General features: G+C 57.4%; 2 protein-coding genes across 2 annotated transcripts in view; one reads left to right on the plus strand and one right to left on the minus strand.

Moving 5' to 3' along the window:
- MAST3 (microtubule associated serine/threonine kinase 3) overlaps nt 1-1,069 on the minus strand; it is a 33,314-nt gene extending 32,245 nt beyond the window's left edge. The window contains exon 1 of the mRNA XM_058040684.1: nt 997-1,069. Within this exon, the coding sequence (XP_057896667.1) occupies nt 997-1,035 (39 nt within the window). The 5' untranslated portion in view covers nt 1,036-1,069. The remainder of the gene's footprint in view (nt 1-996) is intronic.
- A 5,000-nt stretch (nt 1,070-6,069) lies between these two features.
- Nucleotides 6,070-11,249, plus strand: IL12RB1 (interleukin 12 receptor subunit beta 1). The gene is made up of 14 exons (XM_058040624.1): nt 6,070-6,158; nt 6,243-6,412; nt 6,497-6,645; nt 7,101-7,143; nt 7,262-7,360; nt 7,447-7,541; nt 7,620-7,845; nt 8,645-8,815; nt 8,894-9,001; nt 9,875-10,015; nt 10,090-10,233; nt 10,353-10,449; nt 10,522-10,594; nt 10,709-11,249. Exons 3-14 carry the CDS (start codon nt 6,520-6,522, stop codon nt 11,099-11,101), a joined length of 1,716 nt encoding a protein of 571 aa, XP_057896607.1. The 5' UTR covers nt 6,070-6,158; nt 6,243-6,412; nt 6,497-6,519; the 3' UTR covers nt 11,102-11,249.
- The last annotated feature ends 10,295 nt before the right edge of the window (nt 11,250-21,544 follow it).

The following is a 21,544-nucleotide window of genomic DNA, read 5'->3' on the forward strand; positions in this document are numbered from 1 at the left end:
CGCCGTGCCATCCTCCAAGCGCGCCGACAGCTCCGCCCGGGCCCCCCGGATACTGCAGATGGGGATGGAGGCGTCAGGTCAGCCGGAAAATCCGGCTCAGCGCTCGGCTCTGCCAGCCGGGGGGTGCCCGGTCATCGTCACCCTCCGAGCGTGGCAGCGAGCGCCGGGCACGCTGCGGGATGGGCAGGAGGGTGGGCAGGAGGGTGGGCGTCCCTCTGCCTGAAGGAATGCCAGGCAAGAGAGGGGCTCAGAGAGGGGCTGGCACAGCTGTTGGGCATCGGGAGGGAGCCCCCACACATTGGGTACCCCTCACCCACATCCCATGGCACAGCCGGGGCTCAGACCCTGCCCGGCTCCCGTCCCTGTCCCACATCGCTCACACGCAGCACCCACCTGTCACCCACAGCCCCACGCAGAGAGCCCCGCACTCCTCTCACTCCTGCAGAGCGCCCAACTCCCACCGGCAGCACCCGCAGCACCCACCCCTGGCACACGCACAGCACCCACAGCACCCACCCTGGGCACACGCACAGCACCCACAGCACCCACAGCACCCACAGCACCCACAGCACCCACAGCACCCACCCCTGGCACACGCACAGCACCCACCCCTGGCACACGCACAGCACCCGCAGCACCCACCTTGGCACACGCAGCTCAGACGGGGGCTTCACACTCACCCTGAGCACCCACAGCTCCCCTCCGGCACCCACCCACCCGCGGAGCGCCCACCTCCCAACTTAGAGCGCCCACCCCTCGCAGAGCCGCATCCGGAACACCCCCGTGTCACCCCCAGCACCCACCCCCGATCCCCAGCACCCACCCCTCACCCGCAGCACCCACCCCTCACCCGCAGCACCCCCGTGCCACCCGCAGCCCCCGCCCCCCGCGCCCCCGCGGCGCCCACCCCTCGCATTCCCCCGGCCCCGGTTCACCGCGGGCTCCCCGCGCTCGCTCCCGCCGCCCCCGCCCGCTCCGCCGGTGCCCGGTGCTCACCTGGAGGCCCCGGCGCCGCAGGATGCTGGGCTCGTCCATCCCGAGCCGCCGCCGCCGCCGCCTCCCGCTGCGCCCGCTCCGCCCGGTGCGCCCGGTCCGCCCCGCCGGTGCGCCCGGGGCGCCGCCCAGCGGCAACGCCGCGTCACCGGACACGCATCAGCGCCGAGCGCGGGCTGGCACGGCACGGCACGGCTCGGGGCTGGCACGGCATAGGGCTGGCACGGCACGGCTCGGGGCTGGCATAGCAGGGACTTGGCACGGCACGGCTCGGGGCTGGCATAGCATGGCATGGAGCTGGCACGGCACAGCATAGGGCTGGCACGGCACGGCTCGGGGATGGCACGGCTCGGGGCTGGCACGGCACGGCACGGGGCTGGCACGGCATAGGGCTGGCACGGCACGGCACGGCTCGGGGCTGGCATAGCACGGGGCTGGCATAGCAGGGACTTGGCACGGCACGGCTCGGGGCTGGCACGGCACAGCATAGGGCCGGCATGGCACGGCTCAGAGCTGGCATAGCATGGCATGGGGCCGGCACGGCACAGCATAGGGCTGGCACAGCACGGCTCGGGGCTGGCATAGCAGGGACTTGGCATGGCACGGCTCAGGGCTGACACGGCACGGGGCTGGCATAGCAGGGACTTGGCACGGCACGGCTCGGGGCTGGCATAGCATGGCATGGGGCTGGCACGGCACAGCATAGGGCCGGCATGGCACAGCTCAGGGCTGGCATAGCATGGCATGGGGCCGGCACGGCACCGCTCGGGGCTGGCACATCACTCAGCTGGCAATGGCACAGCTCGGGACTGACATGGCATGGGGCTGACATGGCACAGTTCAAGGTTAACATGGCATGGGGCTGGCACAGCATGGCATGGGGCTGGCACAGCACGACTGGGGGATGACACAGCACTCAGCTGGCATGGCACGGCTCGCGACTGACATGGCATGGGGCTGACATGGCTCGGGGTTAACATGGCATGGGGGTGGCACAGCACGACTCGGGGATGGCACAGCACTTGGCTGGCATAGTATGGCATGTGGCTGACACGGCCTGGGGCTGGCACGACATAGGGCTGGCATGGGGCTGGCATAGCATGAGGCTGGCAGAGCACGGCTCAGGGCTGGCGTGGCGTGGGGCTGGCACGGTACAGCATGGGGCTGGCACAGTACAGAGCTGGCATGGCATGGCATGGCATGGCATGGCACGGCACTGACACAAGATGGGGCTGGCACAACACAGCACGGGGCTAACATGGCATGGGGCTGGCATGATACAGCAAGGGGCTGGCACAGCATGGGGCCAGAGCAACACAGCTGGAAGTGGCACAGCACAGCATGGGGCTGGCACGGCACGGCATGGGGCTGGCATGGCCTGGAGATGGCACAGCATGGGGCTGGCATGGTCTGGAGATGGCACAGCATGGGGCTGGCATGGCCTGGAGATGGCACAGCATGCCATGAGACCCACATGGCCCAGGGCTGGAATGACACAGCACAACATCAGACAGGAAGGCACGAGGCTGAAATGGCATGGAGCTGGCACAACATGGGGCTGGCACAACATGGGCCTGGCACGGCATATAGCAAAGGGCTGGCATGGCATGGGCCTGGCACGGCATGGCAGGGTGTGGGGCTGGCAGGGCATGGTGCATCCTGGGTTTAGCACAGTCTGCCTGCTTCGGTACAGCCCAGTGTGGCACAGTCTGGCATGCCATGGCACAGTACAGCACATCATGGTGTTGGCAAAGGCTGGCACAGTCTGCCTGCCTCACCACATCCTGGCACTGCAGACTCTGCCACGTCATGGCACAGCCCAGCACAGCACGGGAGAACCCAGGCCTGGCACAGTCTTTTCTGCTTGACACAGCCCAGCACAACAGCTCTGGCACACAGATCATGGCCTGGAGCTGGCACAGCCTGCCTGGCATGGTACAGCCCAGCATGGCACGGCCTGGGGCTGGCACAGCAGAGATGGGGTTGGCACCTTGATGTGGCCCAGCCCAGGTCAGCTCTGGTTACCACAGAGCAGCACAGAGCGTGTGGCCTGGGGCAGCACTGCATGGCACAGCATGGCATAGCTTGGCATGGCACAGCCTGGCACAGCCCAGCTTGCTGTGTACCCCAACCCGGGGCAGGACAGGGGGGCACACACAGGGAGGGCACACGGAGGTGCCAGGGCACCCTGTGTGCCCCAATCCCAGGGCAGGACAGGGGAAACACGGAGGTGCCAGGGGATCCTGTGTGCCTCCACCCGGGGCAGGATGGGGCACAAACACAAAGGGGGCACACGGAGGTGCCAGGGCACCCTGTGTGCCCCACCGCGGCCGTGCCCACGCTGTCCCAGCTCAGGGACACTCCGGCCCCGGGCAGGGCCGCACAAGGAGCCGCTTTCTGCGGGAACAAGGGCACTCTGTGCCCGGCCCTCGGTGCCACCCGGCTCTGCCACCCGGGTCACCCGCCCGTCACACGGCCCCGCTGCCACCTCCTGCTCACTGCGCCTTTGTTCTGGCAGTGGGCACAAACACAACAAACACCCCCAAAAATAAAAAACCACAGAGAATCCCAACATGGAGATTCACCCCATTACGGGCAGAGCAGCATGTGAAAAATACACGGATTTTAAATTTTGCTTTTTGCAAATATTAAGATGAATATTATATGGGTTGTGTTAGAAATTGATGCTGTGTTAATTCTCTTTAGGGTGGTAAATATAGTTTTAGGTTATTAAAAATGTTAAAATAGCAACAATGCTGTGTAGGATGTTTTTTTTTCAAGAAAGGACTCGCAGTGAGATAGCAGCCACAGGACGCCTGAATCTTTCAGAGAATCCCAGCCTGGAGATTCACCCCGTTACAGGCAGAGCACCATGTCAAAAATGTGTATTTTATGATTGGCTTTTGGCAAATATTCAAATGAATATTATATGTGTTGTGTTAGAAAGTGATGCTGTATTAATTCTCTTAAGTGGTGTGGTAAATATGGTTTTAGGTTGTAAAAAATGTATAAAATTTGTATAAAATGTATAACCTATAATGTATAAAAAGTGTATAAAATGTATAGCCTAAAAATTTTAGGTTATAAAAAATAGAAATTATGCTATGTAGGATGCTTTTTTAAAGAAGGGACTCACGGCAAGATAGCAGCCACAGGACACCTGAATCTTTCAGAGAATCCCAGCCTGGAGATTCACCCCATTACAGGCAGAGCACCATGTCAAAAATGTGTATTTTATGATTGGCTTTTGGCAAATATTCAAATGAATATTATATGTGTTGTGTTAGAAAGTGATGCTGTATTAATTCTCTTAAGTAGTGTGGTAAATATAGTTTTAGGTTGTAAAAAATGTATAAAAAATGTATAAAATTTGTATAAAATGTATAACCTAATGTATAACCTATAGTGTACAAAAATGTATTAAAAATGTATAAAATTTGTATAAAATATATAACCTATAAAAATGTAACCTATATAACCTATATAACCTATATAACCTATATAACCTATATAACCTATAAAAATATAACCTATAAAAAATGTATAAAATGTATAACCCAAAAATTTTAGGTTATAAAAAAATAGAAATTATGCTATGTAGGATGCTTTTTTAAAGAAGGGACTCACAGCGAGATAGCAGCCACAGGACACCTGAATCTTTCAGAGAAAGAGAATTTATTGCTCTCTTATCAGAAAAAATGAACTTCTTCCTGCCTCGAGGGCGCTGTAAGGATTCAGAGGAAGAAGCTGACACTGCCCAGACAGAATCCTGTGTTTGAATGGAATTTATGCATCATGTATGAGGTGTATGAATATGCAACAGGCTGTTGTTTTTAAGGGTCAATCCTTTGTTAACGGGTGCCCAGAAAAAGGTACCCGGGCATCCATAACTCTTTGTTCTTATTGTCTCATATTGTCCCAATTCAATTTATCCAAATTATTATTACTCCAATTATATTCCTCTTTTTATAACCATTTTATCACTATGAAACTTTTAAATTTTTAAAAACCAGCGATCGGCGTTTTTTCACAGACAGAAACACTCTGCGTGCAAGAAAAGAAAACGAAAAACACAAAAAACCAACCCAAAACCCCCAAGACTCATCTTTCGCTTACCTTGCACTTCTGGCACGTGGTGCGGCCACGCTGGCCCCATCCCGGCAGCCGTGCCGCCCAAAAAGGGGGATATTTCAGTCGCTTTCTCTTTTGGTTTTGCTAAAAGTGGGGCATGCACTCACGCCTAGGACTCTGCCCCGCCTGGGAACGGCAGAAGAGGAAACGCCGAGGGCGGGAAGGAGCGCTGAGCACCGGGGCTGTGGCACGGCCGAGGGTACGGGGGCACCGGGGAGCCGGGAAGGGCAGCGGAGCCCCGGAGCCGGTGTGGGCACAGCCCGGAGCCGGTGTGGGCACAGCCCGGTGTGGCACAGCCCCGGTGTGGCACAGCTCCGGTGTGGCACAGCCGTGATCCGGTGTGGCACAGCCCGGTGTGGCACAGCCGTGGTGTGGCACAGCCGCGATCCGGTGTGGCACAGCCCCGGTGTGGCACAGCCCCGGTGTGGCACAGCCGTGATCCGGTGTGGCATAGCCCCGGTGTGGCACAGCCCCGGTGTGGCACAGCCGTGATCCGGTGTGGCACAGCCCGGTGTGGCACAGCCCTGCTCGGTGGGCGATGCTGAGCTGGCTGCTGGCGGCGCTGGTGCAGGGTAAGTGCTCCTGCGGTGCTGGGAGATGAGAGATAACTTCAGAAGACTTTCAATGAATGATTCGGGGGCGATAAGACCTGGGGAGCTCCCAGAGAGAGAGATGGAGATATTCACCCAAAACCACAGAGATGGAGTAAAGATGGTGAATCCCCAATGGGGAGAGTGGCACCGGCCAGTGCCCCATCACCGGGGAGGGGGAGCACGGGGGGCTTGGGGTAAAAATCGCTGCTTTTGCTGCTTTAATTCCCAATTTGAGCACCACGGGCAAAGCCACGCCGCTGCTCCCCTCCGTGCACGGATGGAGTTGGGATGCAGGAGCCTCCGGGCACTGCCCTGCCCCGCAGGCGCCCTGGCAGCCCACGACGTCTCCTGCTGGAAGAAATGCAACACCTCCAAGCCTTTCCACTGCTCCTGGCCGCCCCTCGGCCCCGCCGGCAGCGCCTCCTACATCCTGAACCTCTGGTGAGTGAGCGGCGGGCAGGGGCAGAGCAGGGGGGGAGCCCCGGGTGCCACCCTGTGCCCACCCTGTGCCCACCCTGTCCCCAGCTTTGAGAAGCACGGCCAGTGCAGGCGGTTTGAGGCGGGCACGGCCACCGGCTACATCCTCTCGAGGAGCCAAGTGTACATCTTTGATAACACCACGGCCTGGGTGGAGGCACGATGGGGGAACCAGGTCCGCAGGACCCCCAACCGCACCCTGCACCTCAACGAGGCAGGTGAGTGCCCCAGGGGCAGGGCTGGCAGCCAGTGCTGGCACTGAAAACTGCCAAAACCACCCCAAAACCGCCTCATCTTTCCAGTCAAACTGGATCCACCCACCGGGATGTCCTTCTCCAAGAGCGGCCGCCAGCTGAGGGTGAGGGTGCCACAGCCGCAGTGTGACAGCCTGAAGCAGCCACCAGAGCACGAGGCTCGCTTCTGCAGGGTGGGAGACAGCAGCTGGACACAGGTAAGATGCTGTTTGCTGGGGCTGGCAGGGGCTGACAGCACAGCCAGGAGCATCACAGCAGCACGGGCAGTGTGGGGGCTCAGTGATGTCACTGTGCCCCCCCAGACCCAGCTGTGGCCCATCTGTTTCCCTGGGTTATCAGCTCTGCCTGGCCATGGGATCCTGCTGCTGCCCATAACAGGATTCTCAGGGATTACACAGGCAAAACCCCAGATTGTAGTAATGACGACAATGGATCAAATCCAGATGCTTGTCCCCGTGAAGCTGTCGCAGCTGGGACCCCTCATCCCTCTCAGCTGCTGCCAGGAGGGTCCCAGGATTGAGGGGACCCTGTCCCCTGCACTGTTTGGCTCTCCCAGCCCCTGGGGTGTTTGGGGATCACAGGGCAGCACTGATGCCCCAGTAAAGTACTGGTTTTACTGGGAGGATGTCTCCATGCCTGGTTCTCTCTGCAGGTGGCATGTGAGACAGTGATGGTGACAACTAAAGAAAACTCAGGTTGGTTTATCCTGTGGGGTTGCTGGGGACAAGCATCCCCTGGGGGTGTTACCAGCAGCCTGTGAAGGCCAAAATTTGGGGAAAGGAGGGTTCAGCTGACCCTGCCACCCCTCTCTAGTGACCTGTGCCCTGGAGGTCAATGGCACCTTCGTGGTCCAGCTGCGGCACAAGCCTCCCCACTGGAGCAGCTCCTGGAGCGACTGGAGCAGCAACATCTCTGAGGGTGAGGAGGAGGAGGAGGAGGAGAGGAGCTTGGTGGGATCCCAGCAGCTCCCAGAAATGCTGGTGGCTCAGTCAGGCCTGTTCCTCCTGCAGCCATCCTGAGGAGGCCGGAGCTGAGCCATCAGCTGGGCAAGCTGGGCACAGACGGGCAGCGGGCGCTGAGGCTGAGCTGGCAGGTACAGCAGCATCTCTGGGGGCTCTCCTGGGTGTCCCCCACCATTTCACCGGCCGAGCCACCCCCTTTTCCTCCCCAGCCACTCCTCGTGGAGCGCAAGGACGTCGCCTACAAGCTGGACATCACCATGGTGGCGTGTGGCTGTGCGGAGCCCGTGGAGGAGGGCTCGGTGAAGCTGGGCGGGGAGGTGACCGAGCACAACCTCACCCTCTCCGGGGCCGAGTACCGGATCCTGCTGACCGCCACCAGCGCCGCGGGGCACGGGCCAGCCCGGCAGCTCCGTGTGCCCGCAGGGCAGAGCGCAGGTACGGAGATGCTGAGCTCCCCCTGAGCAGCCCTCAGCGCGTTGTTTTTTCCCGACTGAATTAAACAGGGCGGGAGAATTCTTCTCCTTTTTAATGCCCTTGTTAGAAGTGATCAGCTTTAGGTTGGGAGGCTCAACGGGTCCACAGCTTCTCTGTCAGCGCTCCCAGGAGTGGTTCAGAGGAGAAATGTGCAGCTCTGTCCACTAACGAGCAGAGCTGGGAGTCACATCATCACAAGAACAGTGGGGTTAAACCCCATGTTACAACTTTTTAATGTTGTAGTCTCGGCGTCTTGGTTCCAGCTGAGGTCTTTGCTCAGGGCGAGGGGCCACAAAGGGTCTCAGCATCTCTGCAGGCTCGGTACTTTGTTTTTCACGTCCAGACATCACTCTGATCTCTTAATTCTGTGTTGGCTCGTTGTTTTGGGGGTCTTTTCGGTAAGTTTGGTGGGGTGGCTTCCCATGGCATGCTGGTCTCGAGGTTATTTTGCATGCTCTGATCCCCGTCTCACGTCCCCTCTTCTCACTGTTTGGAGAGAAGGGCCATCAACTTAGATTTAGGCAGGGCTATACTGAAACAAAAGGAGCAATTAACGAAAACGACCGGTGATTACAATAATAAACAGGTAGAACTCCACCTTGGCAGTAACTGGCTTAACTGGTTCACTCTGCAACCTTTAAAAAAAAAAAAAAAATTGGCAGATTTTTTACTTATAACACCAACTTCCTCGAATATCCCCCGTTTCATCCCAGGTTGTTGTATTGCGCTAAATAATAAATAACGTGGCTCTCATCACCAGATCTCAGCTTCAAGGAGATCAGCGTGGCCGGCAGCGCCGTGACCGCGCACTGGGAAGCGCCGGTGCCTGGCGAGGCTTTCTGCTTCGAGCAGCAGACCCTGCCAGAGCCCCCGGAACAGGGAGTCTGCATCCCGCAGGAATTCCCTGCCAACAGCACCCACGTGCAGGAAGGCAAGGCAGCACCCCAAGAGCTCGCTGTCCCCTCCAGCTGGGGTCAGAGGGTCTAAGGAGCATCCCCGGTTCCTCCAGGAGCGCTGGGAGAGCAGGGGTGTCAGCGCCTGGCTGTGCACGGCTGGGACACGGAGCGGGGCTGGGCCACCTTCGCTTTGTGGCACCACTACAGCGGCAACGGTGAGTGTGGAGAACGGGCATCTGGGCAGGGAGCATCCGGGCACGGGGCATTCAAACACGGGGCATCCAAACATGGGGCATCCCAGCATGGAGCATCCAAACATGGGGCATCCCAGCATGGAGCATCTGGGCAGGGAGCATCCAGGCACGGGGCATTCAAACACGGGGCATCCAAACACGGGGCATCCAAACATGGGGCATCTGGGCAGGGAGCATCCGAGCACGGGGCATCTGGGCAGGGAGCATCCGGGCACGGGGCATCCAAACACGGGGCATCCAAACATGGGGCATCCAAACATGGGGCATCCGAGCACAGGGCATCCAAACACGGGGCATCCAAACATGGGGCATCCAAACATGGGGCATCCGAGCACGGGGCATCTGGGCAGGGAGCATCCGGGCACAGGGCATCCAAACACGGGACATCCAAGCATGCGGCATCCTGGCATGGGGCATCCAGGCATGGAGCATCTGGGCATAGGGCATCCAAGCATGGGGCTTCCAAGCATGGGGCATCCAAGCATGGGGCATCCCGGGTATGGAGCATCCAAGCACAGAGCACCCAAGCATGGGGCATCAGAGCACGGGGCATCCAAACACGGGGCATCCAAACATGGGGCATCCGAGCATGGGGCATCCCAGCATGGAGCATCCTGGCACGGGGCATCTGAGCACGGAGCATCCTGGACATGGAGCATCCCAGCATGGATCCTCCTGGCACAGGGCATCCAAATATGGGGCCTCCAAACACGGAGCATCCCAGCATGGAGCATCCCAGCACGGAGGCATCTGCACCCGGCTGCACTCCAGAAGGAGTGGTCCCAAAATAATCCCCACGATAACCATCCTCAAAAATGTAGGGGTTTTTTTTGCCCACAGATTCGCTGGACGTGCCCTTCAACATCAGCACGGGGGACAGCGAGGCTGTGCTCCACTGGGAGCCGTCCCCACGGGCCGCCTGCCCCGGCGCCCTGGCCAAGTATCTCATCTGCCATGCGGCTGAAGGGGACAATGTGACCTGTGAGTGGCACCCCGCCATCCCCCGGGGCAGGAGGAGGTGCCAGACTGCCCCACGTTGGGTTTTGTTTGCCCAGACAGTGAAGTGGAGGCCACGGCGTCGAACTACACCCTCCAAAACCTCCAGCCTGGCACAGGCTACAGGGTGGGCGTTTGGGAGGTGACAGAGGACAGCGAGAGCGCCTGCAGGGCTTGGTGGCCCTTCCAGACCAGGGTGCTGGGTAATGGCTGAGACCTCATCCCCTCCCCACTCCCCATGGGGTGCTCATCATCTCCCCAAAACATCTCCTGTGTCCCTGTGGGGGCAGGAACGCCACCACCCAGCCATCCCCACCCTCAGGTCCCCAGGGAGCACCGTGGAGAGGCAACCTGAGCTACCTGGGCATCTGGCTCGGTGTCCCCGCTGCAGCTGCCATCTACCACCTGAGCAAAAGGAGGTGACAGAGTCCCCTTGTCCCCACAGCCACCCCCAGCATCACCCACCCCCTCACCAACCGCTCCCTCCCCAGGGCTCGCCGCCTCCTCTTCCCACCCCTTCCCAAGCCCGTGGGCACCAAAGCCACACAGTTCTTGGCCGAACAGGTGAGATGGGCCAGGTGAGGTGGGAGGTGCAGGAAGGGGCAGATCCCACATCCCCAAACACCCATGCACAGCCCTGGCATGGGATGTCCCACCCCAAACCCACCCAACCCTCAGGGCCAGCCCCGGACCGGCCTCCTGGAGCCCTCGGAGAGGTTCAGCCCAGCTGAGCTGCTGCTGATGGAGCAGAATCCCAGCGAGGAGAGGACTGACACGGGCAGCCAGAGCACGGTGCCACCCCCTGACGTGTCACAGCCCGGCCCCGCGGTGGAAAAGCCGGTGACGGTGGTGATGTCCCCTCTGGGATGTGGGGAGGAGCTGCCCTTCGCTTACCGCAGGCAGGAGTTGCTGAGCCCGGTGGGATCTGCCCCCTCCAGCAGCAACGGCAGCACCGGGCACCCACCTGGAGAGGAGGAGGAGGAGGAAGAAGAGGGAAGGCAGGAGCTGCATCAGCCACTGGTCCCCATTGCCCTGCTCATCTCCGACAAGCCCATCATCATCAGGTGTTGAAGACTGCATGGCAAGATGTTTTCCATTACCATCTGTATGGCAGATAATCTTTGCCAAGTGGGCAGTTTGCCTTTGAGTGACCACAATCACACCTCCCTCAGGAGAGGACATCTGCTGATAACAGCTATTGAATGTCACTGCATGGCTGATAAGAACTACAGCATCCCATTGGGAGATGTGAGCCCAGAGGGAGGAGCCAAGCATTCCTGCCTGGGTATAATCTGGAGATTCTGGAACACCAGCCAAGCATTCCTGCCTGGATATAATCTGGAGATTCTGGAACACCAGCCAAGCATTCTTGCCTGGATATAATCTGGAGATTCTGGAACACCAGCACAGCTTCTCCACTGAATTCCCCAGAGGAACAGCAGCTGCCTCTGCCACTGGATCTTCAGAGGAAGAGACTGCACCTTTCTACAGGATCCCTGGTCCAGCAGAACCACCCCTGACACTGCAGGAGGGCTGAGGCACAATTCCAATGGGACTGCTGCCAACAGCCTGACCCACAGGGTGTCAGGTTGTGTTCTGACTCTGTCAGTGTTGTTCTAGTGTACTGCATTGTTTATTTTATCCTTTTATTTTTTTTTCCTTTCCCTATTAAAGAACTGTTATTTCCTGCTCCCATATTTTTGCCTGAGAGCCCCTTAATTTAAAATTTACAGCAATTCGGAGGGGTGGGGAGGATTTACATTCTCCATTTCAGGGGAAGGTCCTGCCTTTCTTAGCAGACTCCTGTCTTTCCAAACCAAGACATCAGGGATGAGGAAGGATGGGATCCCAGGTCAGAGGAGGTGCCACGGCCATTGGGAGGCTGGAGCAGCGGGGACAGGCACAGGGTGATCCCTGCAGTGCTGAGTGTCTGTGTGGGACACTGAGGGGCCAGGCCAGGGTGGCACCAGCACTTCCAGGGGGCTTTTTGGTTTCCAGGGCACAGAAGGTGATGCCTCTGGATGCAGCGTTGCACCAGAACTGGTTTTTGCCTCGTAATTCCCAGTGTCAACCTTTCAGTGGTGATAAAACCTGAGCGAAGGTTTGGCTGCAGAGTCTGGCCAGGACTGAGGGTATTCCATGCCTGGATTGGGAGGAGAGGCAGAACTTCATCCCAGGTGGCTGCTGCCTCTGGAACCAGCATCTTGGTGGGGATGCAAAAAAACCCAGCACTAAACACCAGCTAAAAAAACCCAAAAAAATAAAAACCAAAAAAAAAAAAAAAAAACCAAACAAAACACCCCGCAAAAAATAACTGGAAAAATAAAACAGAAAAAAATTAAATACAAACATTAAAAAATTAAGATAACTGCACCAAACAGCAGGGCTGAGATGGTTTTTCCTCGCCTGACCCCAGCAGATTACAGCAAGGATTTAGAGCCGGGTTTCATTGCATGGGGCTGGGGAGGACAAGCCAGGCAGCCAGGATGGGGGAGATCCATGGGGGCCCCCCCAACCCCTTCCCGTGGGGCCACGCCACCCCCTGGGGCCTTATCTGGGACGGAAAGGAGAAGAAAAGCGATCTGTGGTTTGCTGTGCCTGGCGTGGCGGTGTTTACTTGCTGACAGAGCAAAAGAAAAAAATGTTCAGAACCCAAGAGCGCCGTGGGTTTGGTAACACGGGGAACTCCAGGCGCACAGTGTGGTGTGTGTGTGTGTGTGAGGCACCGACACGCGGCCTCCTCGCTGCTGCTCGTGGCTCCACTCGTGTTTTTTGCAGAGTGTTTCGCTCAAACTGCGCTGGCAGAGCGGCGCCCGCGGGCGGAAACCGCGGCGGGGCCCGGTGGAGACGGAGCCGGGGCGGCTCCTGCAGCCAGACCTGTAGGATCTCAGCACATCAGTCCTGATGTGCCGAGTCACCGAGACCACCCTTGGGGGGCTCGGAGGTCCTGGAATGTTGCCAGAAGTGTCTGGTGGCTGGACTTTGATCCTGCACAGGAGATGACACCTGTATGAGGATGGGAGGATTTCACTGGGGTAAACGGTGAAGGGATAGGTTAATTAGAGTGTGAAACACAGGTTTTAGAATTTCAGTACAGGGGTGTCTAGAGAAGCAAGATGGAGGAATTGGGGCGTGTCCTGTTCTTCTTCTTCTTCTTCTTCTTCTTGGCTTCCATCTTCTGTGGTGGTGGTGGCACTTTGGGGTTGGTTCTTTCTAAGTGCACTTGTCAATAAGGGTGAAAGGTATTGGGGAAAATAGGTAAATATCTTATACGTAGCTTTGGGTATAAAGATAAGTGACCCCCCCGGGGGCTCTCAGTGTGCTCATGGCTGGCGTGCTGTGCAGACCTCTGTTGGGCTGAGAGAAAATCTTGTAGATAAAAAACTAATAAACACTGAAGACCGAGAAAAAACCTGAAGACTCTTTTCGTCCTTTGGAACACGGGCTGCCCAAGGCCACCCTGAGCCTTTCCAGGCCATTAAAAACAGCCGAGAACAGGACACAGACCTGCCCGGGGATGGGGGCTCGGCTGTGGGGACACTTCTGGTGCCCCAGGGATGCGGTGCTGCCACGAGCTCCCGTGGCTGGGGTCTCATCCAGATTGTCGCAGAGACATCTTTCCGTTAAAATCCTTCTTTAAGATTTTTCCTTCTGAGAAGATGAGAGGCCTCAGGAACAAAATGCAAACAATTATTATCTGCTGCTGTGGAATGCAACAGGTGCATCTGGGATTGGTCTCGTGTAGATGTTTAGAATTAATGACCAGTCGCAGAAAAGCTGGCGCTCTCTCTCTCTGTCCGAGCCACAGACCTTTGTTTTTATTCTTTCCTTTCTATTCTTAGCTTAGCTAGCCTTCTGAGATGAAACCTTTCCTTCTATACTTTTTAGTATAGTTTTAATGTAATGTATATCATAAAATAATAAATCAAGCCTTCTGAACATGGAGTCAACATTCTCATCTCTTCCCTCACCTGAAAACCCCTGTGAACACCGTCACACCAGATGGGACTGTTGGAACTCAGTGCAGCCCTCTGGGTGTCCAGAGTTGCCCAGAACCCTGCCAGGGGGCTCAGAGACCCTGGCACGCAGCCCAGAACACCTGGGGATTTGATTTTGACCCCTGGAGCAAATTACCAGCTTTATATGAGGACATGAAAGTCACAGAAATTTCAATAGTATAATAATAAAATTATCACTGGGTGAAAATGTAGATTTTAGGGTTTTTAGAATGGGGTTTTTGGGGACAAGATGGAGGGAACTGGGCGTGCCCAGCCTTTCTTCTTCTTCTCCTCTACCTCCATTTTCTGCAGTGATGTTGGCACTTTGGGATTGGTTTAGAGTAGAAGTGCACTGTCTAACACAGGTGATAGGTATTGGGAATTAAGGGTAAATATGTTATATGCAGTTTGTAGTATAAAAGGACAACACAGAGAGTGCCTGTGGCTGCCCTGCTGAGCAGACCTCGGCTGGGCAGAAAGAAAATTTTATAGATAAGAATTAATAAACAACTTCAAGACCAAAAACTGAAGAGCTCTGACTCATCCTTTAGATGCACGGGCTGAAACAGAGACATCCTGCACATCTCAGGGCAGCAATTAACAACTAAGCTCACGAGAGGACCCCATGACCGTGCCACCAGCGCCGTGCCACCAGGGCTGTGTCATCAGGGCCATGTCACCAGGGCAGCGCCACCATCAGTGTGCTACCAGTGCAGTCACTGTGCCACCAGGGCCATGTCACAGCGAGGCGCCACCAGCGCAGTGTCACCATCACCGTGCCACCATCACTGTGCCACCATCACCGTGTCACCAAGGCAGCGCCACCAGGCAGTGTCGCCAGTGCCGTGCCACCAGCGCTGTGTCACCATCACCGTGCCACCAGTACCGTGCCATCAGTGCAGTGTCACCAGTACCATGTCACCAGTGCCGTGTCACCGCTGCCAGGCTCAGCTGCGGGTGGAGCCACGAGGTGGCACCAGCCCCACGTCCCCAGGGCGATTCCCAACCTCTCCGTAGAACAAACCCTCCTCTCCCTCCCTGCCTGTGTGGCAGAGGCTGTGCCAGCCCCCCGTGCCTCTCCAGCCCCCCAAATCCCTGGGGATGGGCTGGAGGGGGCAGATCTGGCATCCTGCCGGGCAGAAACCCGGCGCAGAGATCAGATTGAGGGATTTTGTTGGGTTTGGGCGATGCCAGGCTCTCTTCAGAGCACACCAGGCTCATGTGGAGGAAGTATCCGGTTACAGACACGGAGGCACGCTCGGGTTTCAGCCCCAGCCCCTGTTTACAGCGGGTTTTGGGGGTCAGGGCGAAGAGGAGAAGCGCTGAGGGTCACTGGCAGCTCAGCACGCTCGGGTGGCAGCAGTAAACACACGGCCAGGCTCGGTGCCAGCCGTGCCAGTTAATCATTGCAGCCATGGAACGAGGTCACAGCAGGACAGCCAGGCATCAAAAACACCCTGGGCAGGGAGGGGACACAAAACCCCCCTCATGGGGTCCCATCCCATCCGTGGTGCCACTCACATCCCCTCTGACCCTTCAGGGATGGCCCTGTCCCCACCAATGGCTCTGTCCCCACCGGTGTCCCTGTGCCATTTTTCCCCACAAGTGTCCCAAGCTGGGCAATGCTCTGCCACGTGGAGCCACGGACGTGCCAGGGAAAGCTAATCAAGCCAGGCTCGCCAATTAGTGCTAGAAAGCAGCTCAGGACTTGCTAATTAGTCTAAATTTCACAGGACTGGTTCCCAAATGAGTCCCCAGGCGCCACACTGAGCTTGGTGACCCAAGGCCAGCTTTGGCAGGCAGGATGTGGCTTTGCCAGCTCCTCTACCCCAGCACAGCACCCAGACATGTCACAGGGCATTGGTGAGGCCTGGCAGGAGCCACTGCCACCCACAGCTCATTACACCCAGCAGGGCACTCGTTACACCAACAGGGACAGCTCTGGGATAAGCAGCCAAAATCCATCCCAGCAGGGAAAACAAAGCTCAGCCCGGTGCCATGAGGAAGCATCAACCCCAAAATCACTCCATGGGGCCCCCTGTTCACAGCCAGCAGTGCCCACACACCACTGGTGACAATTATCCCTGCCCTAAAAGGAAAAACCCTTTTCTCCCTGTTCCCACAGGGTCCCTGTGCTGTGTCCCCAAAAGCAAATGGCACTGGGGACACGGGCACAGGGATTGACCTGGCTTCACTTGCTCCTGGGGACACGGGTACAGGGATTGACCTGGTTTCACTTGCTCCTGTGGAGTGGAAAATTCAGCCCTGCATCCCAAGGAGCAGCTGGGGAAGGAGCTGCAGGGAGGTTGGGCAGCCTGGGGATTTGCTCTTGGCTCCCAGATTTTATAGAATCACAGGATCATTAAGGCTGGAAAAGCCCTCTGAGATCATCAAGTCCAGCTGCTGATCCAGCACTCACCCATGTCCCCAAGTGCCACAGCCACAGAGCTTTTCAATCCCTCCAGGGCTGGTCATTCCACCACTGCCCAGGGCAGCCTGTGCCACGGCTTGCCAACCACTTCCATGAAGAAATTTCTCCCCATTTCTTCCCTGGTGTGACTTGAAGCCATTTCCTTTTGATTTTGGGGGATATGATCTCAGAGATAGAACACCAAATACCCACAGGGGTTTGCTGAGGCCCCATCAGCATCAGCTCTTGGGGTGTCTGAGCCCCTGCAGGAGCAGAGGTCCATCCCTGCAGGCCCAGACTCATAATTTAACACCAGATTAAGTTGTTTTGCTCCCAGGTTGAGAAGTCTAACCTGTTTTCCAGCCTCGGGGAAGCAGCCCTGTGGAGCCACAGCCTGGCTTCAACAGGGGCAGAGGAGAAGGTCACAACCCTGCCACCCCCTCCCTCCCTCATCCCTCCCTCATCCATCCATCCCTTCCCTCATCCATCCATCCATCCCTCTCCCAACCCTTTCCCTGCACCCAACACCATTTCCTGCTCCCCAAACCCCATCCTGGAGAAAAGCTGATGCCAGGGAGAAGTTTGAGCCCGGCCTGACCAGCAGCCATGGCCAGGGGCAGGATTATTTGCTGGGCAAAAAGCCACCAGTGCCACCACCTCCACAATGCCACCCGCTGCCAGGCAGATTAGCTGACTTAATCCCTAAGCAAACAAACTGATCCCTGGGATTTATTTTTTCCTATTAATTATTTTATTTGAAGCAGAACTCAAAGGCTGCAGACAGCTCGTCTCATCCATCCCCAAGCACTGCAAAGCCCCTCTGAGCAGGATATCCAGCCCTGTGGTAGGAAACTTCTGCTGCTGGGGAATTGGGGTTTTTCCTCGCTAAAAAAAAACGCTTCTGGGATTCTTTTCTGTCGCAGACATTTTTTCACAGAAATCCTTTCTTTCAGATTTCTGCGTCTTCTGGAAGGCAGAGGCCTCAGAAGAGAATGTAAATAATTGTTATCAGCTGCTGTAGAATGCAATAAGATGCACCTATTTTGACCTGTCATTAGTTGATGTTCCCATGTTTATAATTAAAGGCCAATCACAAGAGCAAGCCAAGGACTGAGTCCCTGGACACAACTTTAATATAGATTCTTTCTTTCTATTCTTAGCCTAGCAAGCATCTGCAAACTTCTCTCTCTTTATTCTTATTAGTATAGTTATAATGTATTATATATCGTATATCAATAAATCCAGCCTTCTGATCAAAAAACAAGATTCACCCTCTCTCTCTCACCCTCAGTGACCCACTCAGGACGCTGTAATACTTTTCTCTCCCAGAAAATAACCCCAAGAATTGCTGGTACAGGCAATTCTTTGGGTTATTTCCCCTGGGGGAAGGGGCTGCGGGAGCCACAGCTGGACAGACGGACACATGTGGACAGACAGCTGGGCTCAGCTTGTTTTGAAAGTCACGGGGCTTTCAGCGGCGGCGTTTTGCAACCAGTCCGGTGTCACAACAACAACAACAGCTCGGTCCTGCCTCGCAAACAGGCCCCGGCTCTTTCCTGCTCGCGTCAGCTGCAGCCGCCTCACCCGGGCCGCGGCTGTTCCCAAACCGAGCCACGGCAAAACGACTCCAAACAGCGGCGAAAGTGAATTTGTCATCTCCCCCCCGCACCCAGAGGGGCTCGGAGCTGCCCTGGGGGATGCTCAGATCACTGAAAACCCCTCGGGGATGCTGCGAGCCGCAGCGTGCCAGCGGGGAGAAGTGGTTCATAAACCAAAAGCATCTTCTCGCTGCACACCCATGGCAGGAAGCGTTTTCTTTCCTGCAGTTTCAGTGTTCTCGCATGGCCAGCTCAGCCCCTGGCACGGCCGGAGCTTTCCAGGCTTTGGCAGCCGCTATTGAATTACGGGATTCTTTTTTTTTTTTTTTTTTTTTTTTTTCGTTTTGTTGTTTTATTTCAACGGGAACTTTACAACAGTAGTAAAAGGAATCATAAACTCCGGGTGTCGGGAGGCGGACGGCCGCGGGTATCGGGTGATCGGGAAGGGGAGGACGCTGCGCCCTTATCGCACACGCGCTCCCTCCCTGCCCCCTTGGCCGGAGGTTTCGCAGCACAAACAAATTTTGCTCAAGCAGACGGCCAGAGTTGAGCTAAGGACAACCCGATAACCAGCGAGCCCCCCCAAAAAATCGCCTTTTCCCAGCGGTCTCCCCCATCTGTCTCATCCCAGCTTTGCAGAGATAAACACAGGAGCAAGAGCAGCCCCCCCCCTTCTCGCAGGGTGTTTACCAGCTCTTTGCAGGCAGATTCACTCTCCCCCATTTCTTCACACGCCAAAACCGCCGGGAAAGCGGAGGGAACCGGCTGGAGCCCCTGCGGGTCTGTCTGCAGCACCACAGCCGCCCTCCCCACCGGCACTGCCCGGCACAGCCACCTCCAACCAGCCCGGAGCCCTCGGGCTATCGCTGCTCCATCGCTGGCCGGGATGCGGTGGCATTTACAGCGCTGCTCGGCAGGAAAATCCCTCTCCCTGCTCACAAAACGCCGTGAATTTAAAGATAACCCCGCGGATTTAGAGATAACCGAATTTAGAGATAAGCGGGAAATGGGGAGGCTGCTGGTGGTGGTTGGAGCCTTCTCCCCCCAAACTTGGGTTGAGTTTGTTTTTTTTTTTTTTGTTTCTTGTTGAAATCAGCTCAAATTTGCTGCTTCTCGCAGGGTGATAGGACAGGAAAAAAGAGCTCAGCCCGGTTTGTGAAGGGTTTGGGGTTGTTGGGGCGTGGGAGGAAGGATCAAAGGCGTGGGGTTTGACAAGGCTGTCCTGTCACGGCTGAGGTGACAGGGACAGTGAGGGTGACAGCCACGCACTCCCGGCCTCTCAGCTGGGGACAGCTGTGTCCCCACTGACACACAGAGCAGTGACTGAGGTGTCCCTGGTGCCACACGAGCAGGGTTTTGTCTGAGGGGTCAGGGCGTGGGGTGTCACCGTGCCACATCCCCCTGGGCACGGCAGGGAATGTCACAGTGCCATATCCCCCTGGGCATGGCGTGGGGATGTCACCCTGGGCATGGCTGGGGATGGCACCATGCCACATCCTGGACACGGCTGGGGATGTCATCATGGGCATGGTGGGAGATGTCACCGTGCCACATCCCTCTGGGCATGGTGGGAGGTGTCACCGTGCCACATTCTGGGCATGGCAGAGGATGTCACCATGCCACGTTCCCCTGGACACAGCGTGCGGTGTCACAGTGCCACATCCCCCTGGGCATGGCAGGAGATGTCACTGTGCCACATCCTGGGCATGCTGGGGGGTGTCACCACGCCACATAGCCCTGGGCATGGCAGAGGATGTCACCGTGCCACTTTTCCCTGGCCATGAAGGGAAATGTCACTGTGCCACATCGGACACGGTGGGGAATGTCACCATGCCACATCCTGGGCATGGTAGGGAATGTCATCGTGCCACGTCCCCCTGGCCATGCCAGCCCACCCAGAGCTGCACGGTGACTCCTCTGGAGTTTGTGCAGCAGCTCCTGGCAGTGCTGGCAGCCCCAGCCGGGTGTGGAGCAGCGCTGGGAGCAAAGTCCATGGTGCCACATCCCTGGCACAGGGCACGGCCGTGCCACTCACGCGTGGCGTGGGAGCCGTGCCCCGTCCCCAAGCTCCCTGTTTGTGTGCCAACACATCACGTGCACCGCTGGATGACCCCGGAGGGGAAGATTTATTTTCTTTAAGCGTTGTTATTGTTGTTTTTTTTTTTTTTTTTTAACAAAGCCAAAATATTTGCGTCCCCACGGGGACGGCTCTGGGTCACCGAGCATGGAACGGCAGTCTGGGGTCCCGGCAGGAGAGGGGACACCCGGCTCCGTGGGGAGGGTCCGGTGCCGGCGGCTCCGGCCCTGGCACGGTCACAGTGTTTATACATAGACATGTTTGTGCGCGGCACCGGCCCCTTCCTCGCTCCCAAACAACTGGAGGAAAGTCAAAAAGTCACAAAAATTTTCCATTGCCTGAGGAAGGGAGGGAGCGAGGAGTGACTGTGCAAAGGGGCCGGGCAGTGCCAACAGCGAGGGACCCCAAATGAGGGGTCAGACCCAAAAAAAACCCCGAGGGGTTGGTTTTGATATAGTGAATAAAAGTGGTGGTTTGCTGTAAAGACAACACCGGCCACCATCGGGGTTTGTGGAGTGTCCCGGTGATGTCACCATGCTGCTGGCACCATGCTCACAGGGGACATGTGGCACGTGCGACACGGCCACCCGGCCGCTCCAAACCCCGGTTTTTGCCATTAAAAAACCGGTTTGGAATTAAAAAAAAAAAAAAAAAAATCCTGCGGTTTCTCTGCAGCTTTTCCCCGCAGCCAGAGGGGCTCTCTGCCCGCACCAGGCTGGGGAAAAGCTGCGATTCCTGTCGAGCCGGCGGGAAAAGCCCCAGTGCTGGGATGCGGGGACTTTGCCTGCGGTTTCCGTGGGCGGGAGCAGCTCCGGCAAACAGCGGCTGAGTCAGCGGGCGGAGGGCAGAGCGGGGCCGCCCCGGCATGTCGGGGTGCGCGGCTGCTTCCCGGAGCCCTGGCAGAGCCGTGCTGCACCGAGGGGAGCCTCAGGGGCCCCGACCCCAAAGATGTTGCCCTAGAGCGAACCCAAAGCAAGGCCTGGTGCTGCTGGAGTCCCCTGTAACCCGGGCTGGGCAGGTCCCATATGCCCCATATGCTCCTCAGCCTCCTGCTGCCCGCCCAGCATCCCTGATGCTGAATTTGGGCAGCGCCTGAACCCCGAGCCCAGCGCATGGCCATTCCACTCCAGCCAAAACGTGGATTTATCATCCCCGTGCAAACAAAGAGATGAGCCCCCGGTGGGTGCCCCTGGGCAGTTCTGGGGTGAGCTGCACCCCGCAGGGCTCGGCCCAGCTGCGATGGGGGAAGGCGGTGCTTGTTTTGGGAGCTGGACGGGAGCCCGGGCCGGAGGCAGCAGCGGCTCAGTTAATCCCGGCCCTCGCAGGGCTGAGCCAGCCCCGGCACATTCTGTCCCTGGCAGCGCCGGGACGGCCACAGGCTCGGCGTGTCACTGTCCCCCCACCACCGACCCCCGGTCACCGGACAGCAGC

The sequence above is a fragment of the Melospiza georgiana genome, chromosome 26 (genome assembly GCF_028018845.1).
Source record: "Melospiza georgiana isolate bMelGeo1 chromosome 26, bMelGeo1.pri, whole genome shotgun sequence".
Lineage (NCBI taxonomy): Eukaryota > Metazoa > Chordata > Aves > Passeriformes > Passerellidae > Melospiza > Melospiza georgiana.

Bases quoted from the DNA above. Each gene is read 5' to 3' on its own strand.
- IL12RB1 (XM_058040624.1), top strand. From the start codon at position 6,520: ATGTCCTTCTCCAAGAGCGGCCGCCAGCTGAGGGTGAGGGTGCCACAG. The intron at 7,846-8,644 runs GTACGGAGATGC...TCTCATCACCAG, and splicing joins GCCCGCAGGGCAGAGCGCAG to ATCTCAGCTTCAAGGAGATC. The intron at 8,816-8,893 runs GCAAGGCAGCAC...CGGTTCCTCCAG, and splicing joins CAGCACCCACGTGCAGGAAG to GAGCGCTGGGAGAGCAGGGG.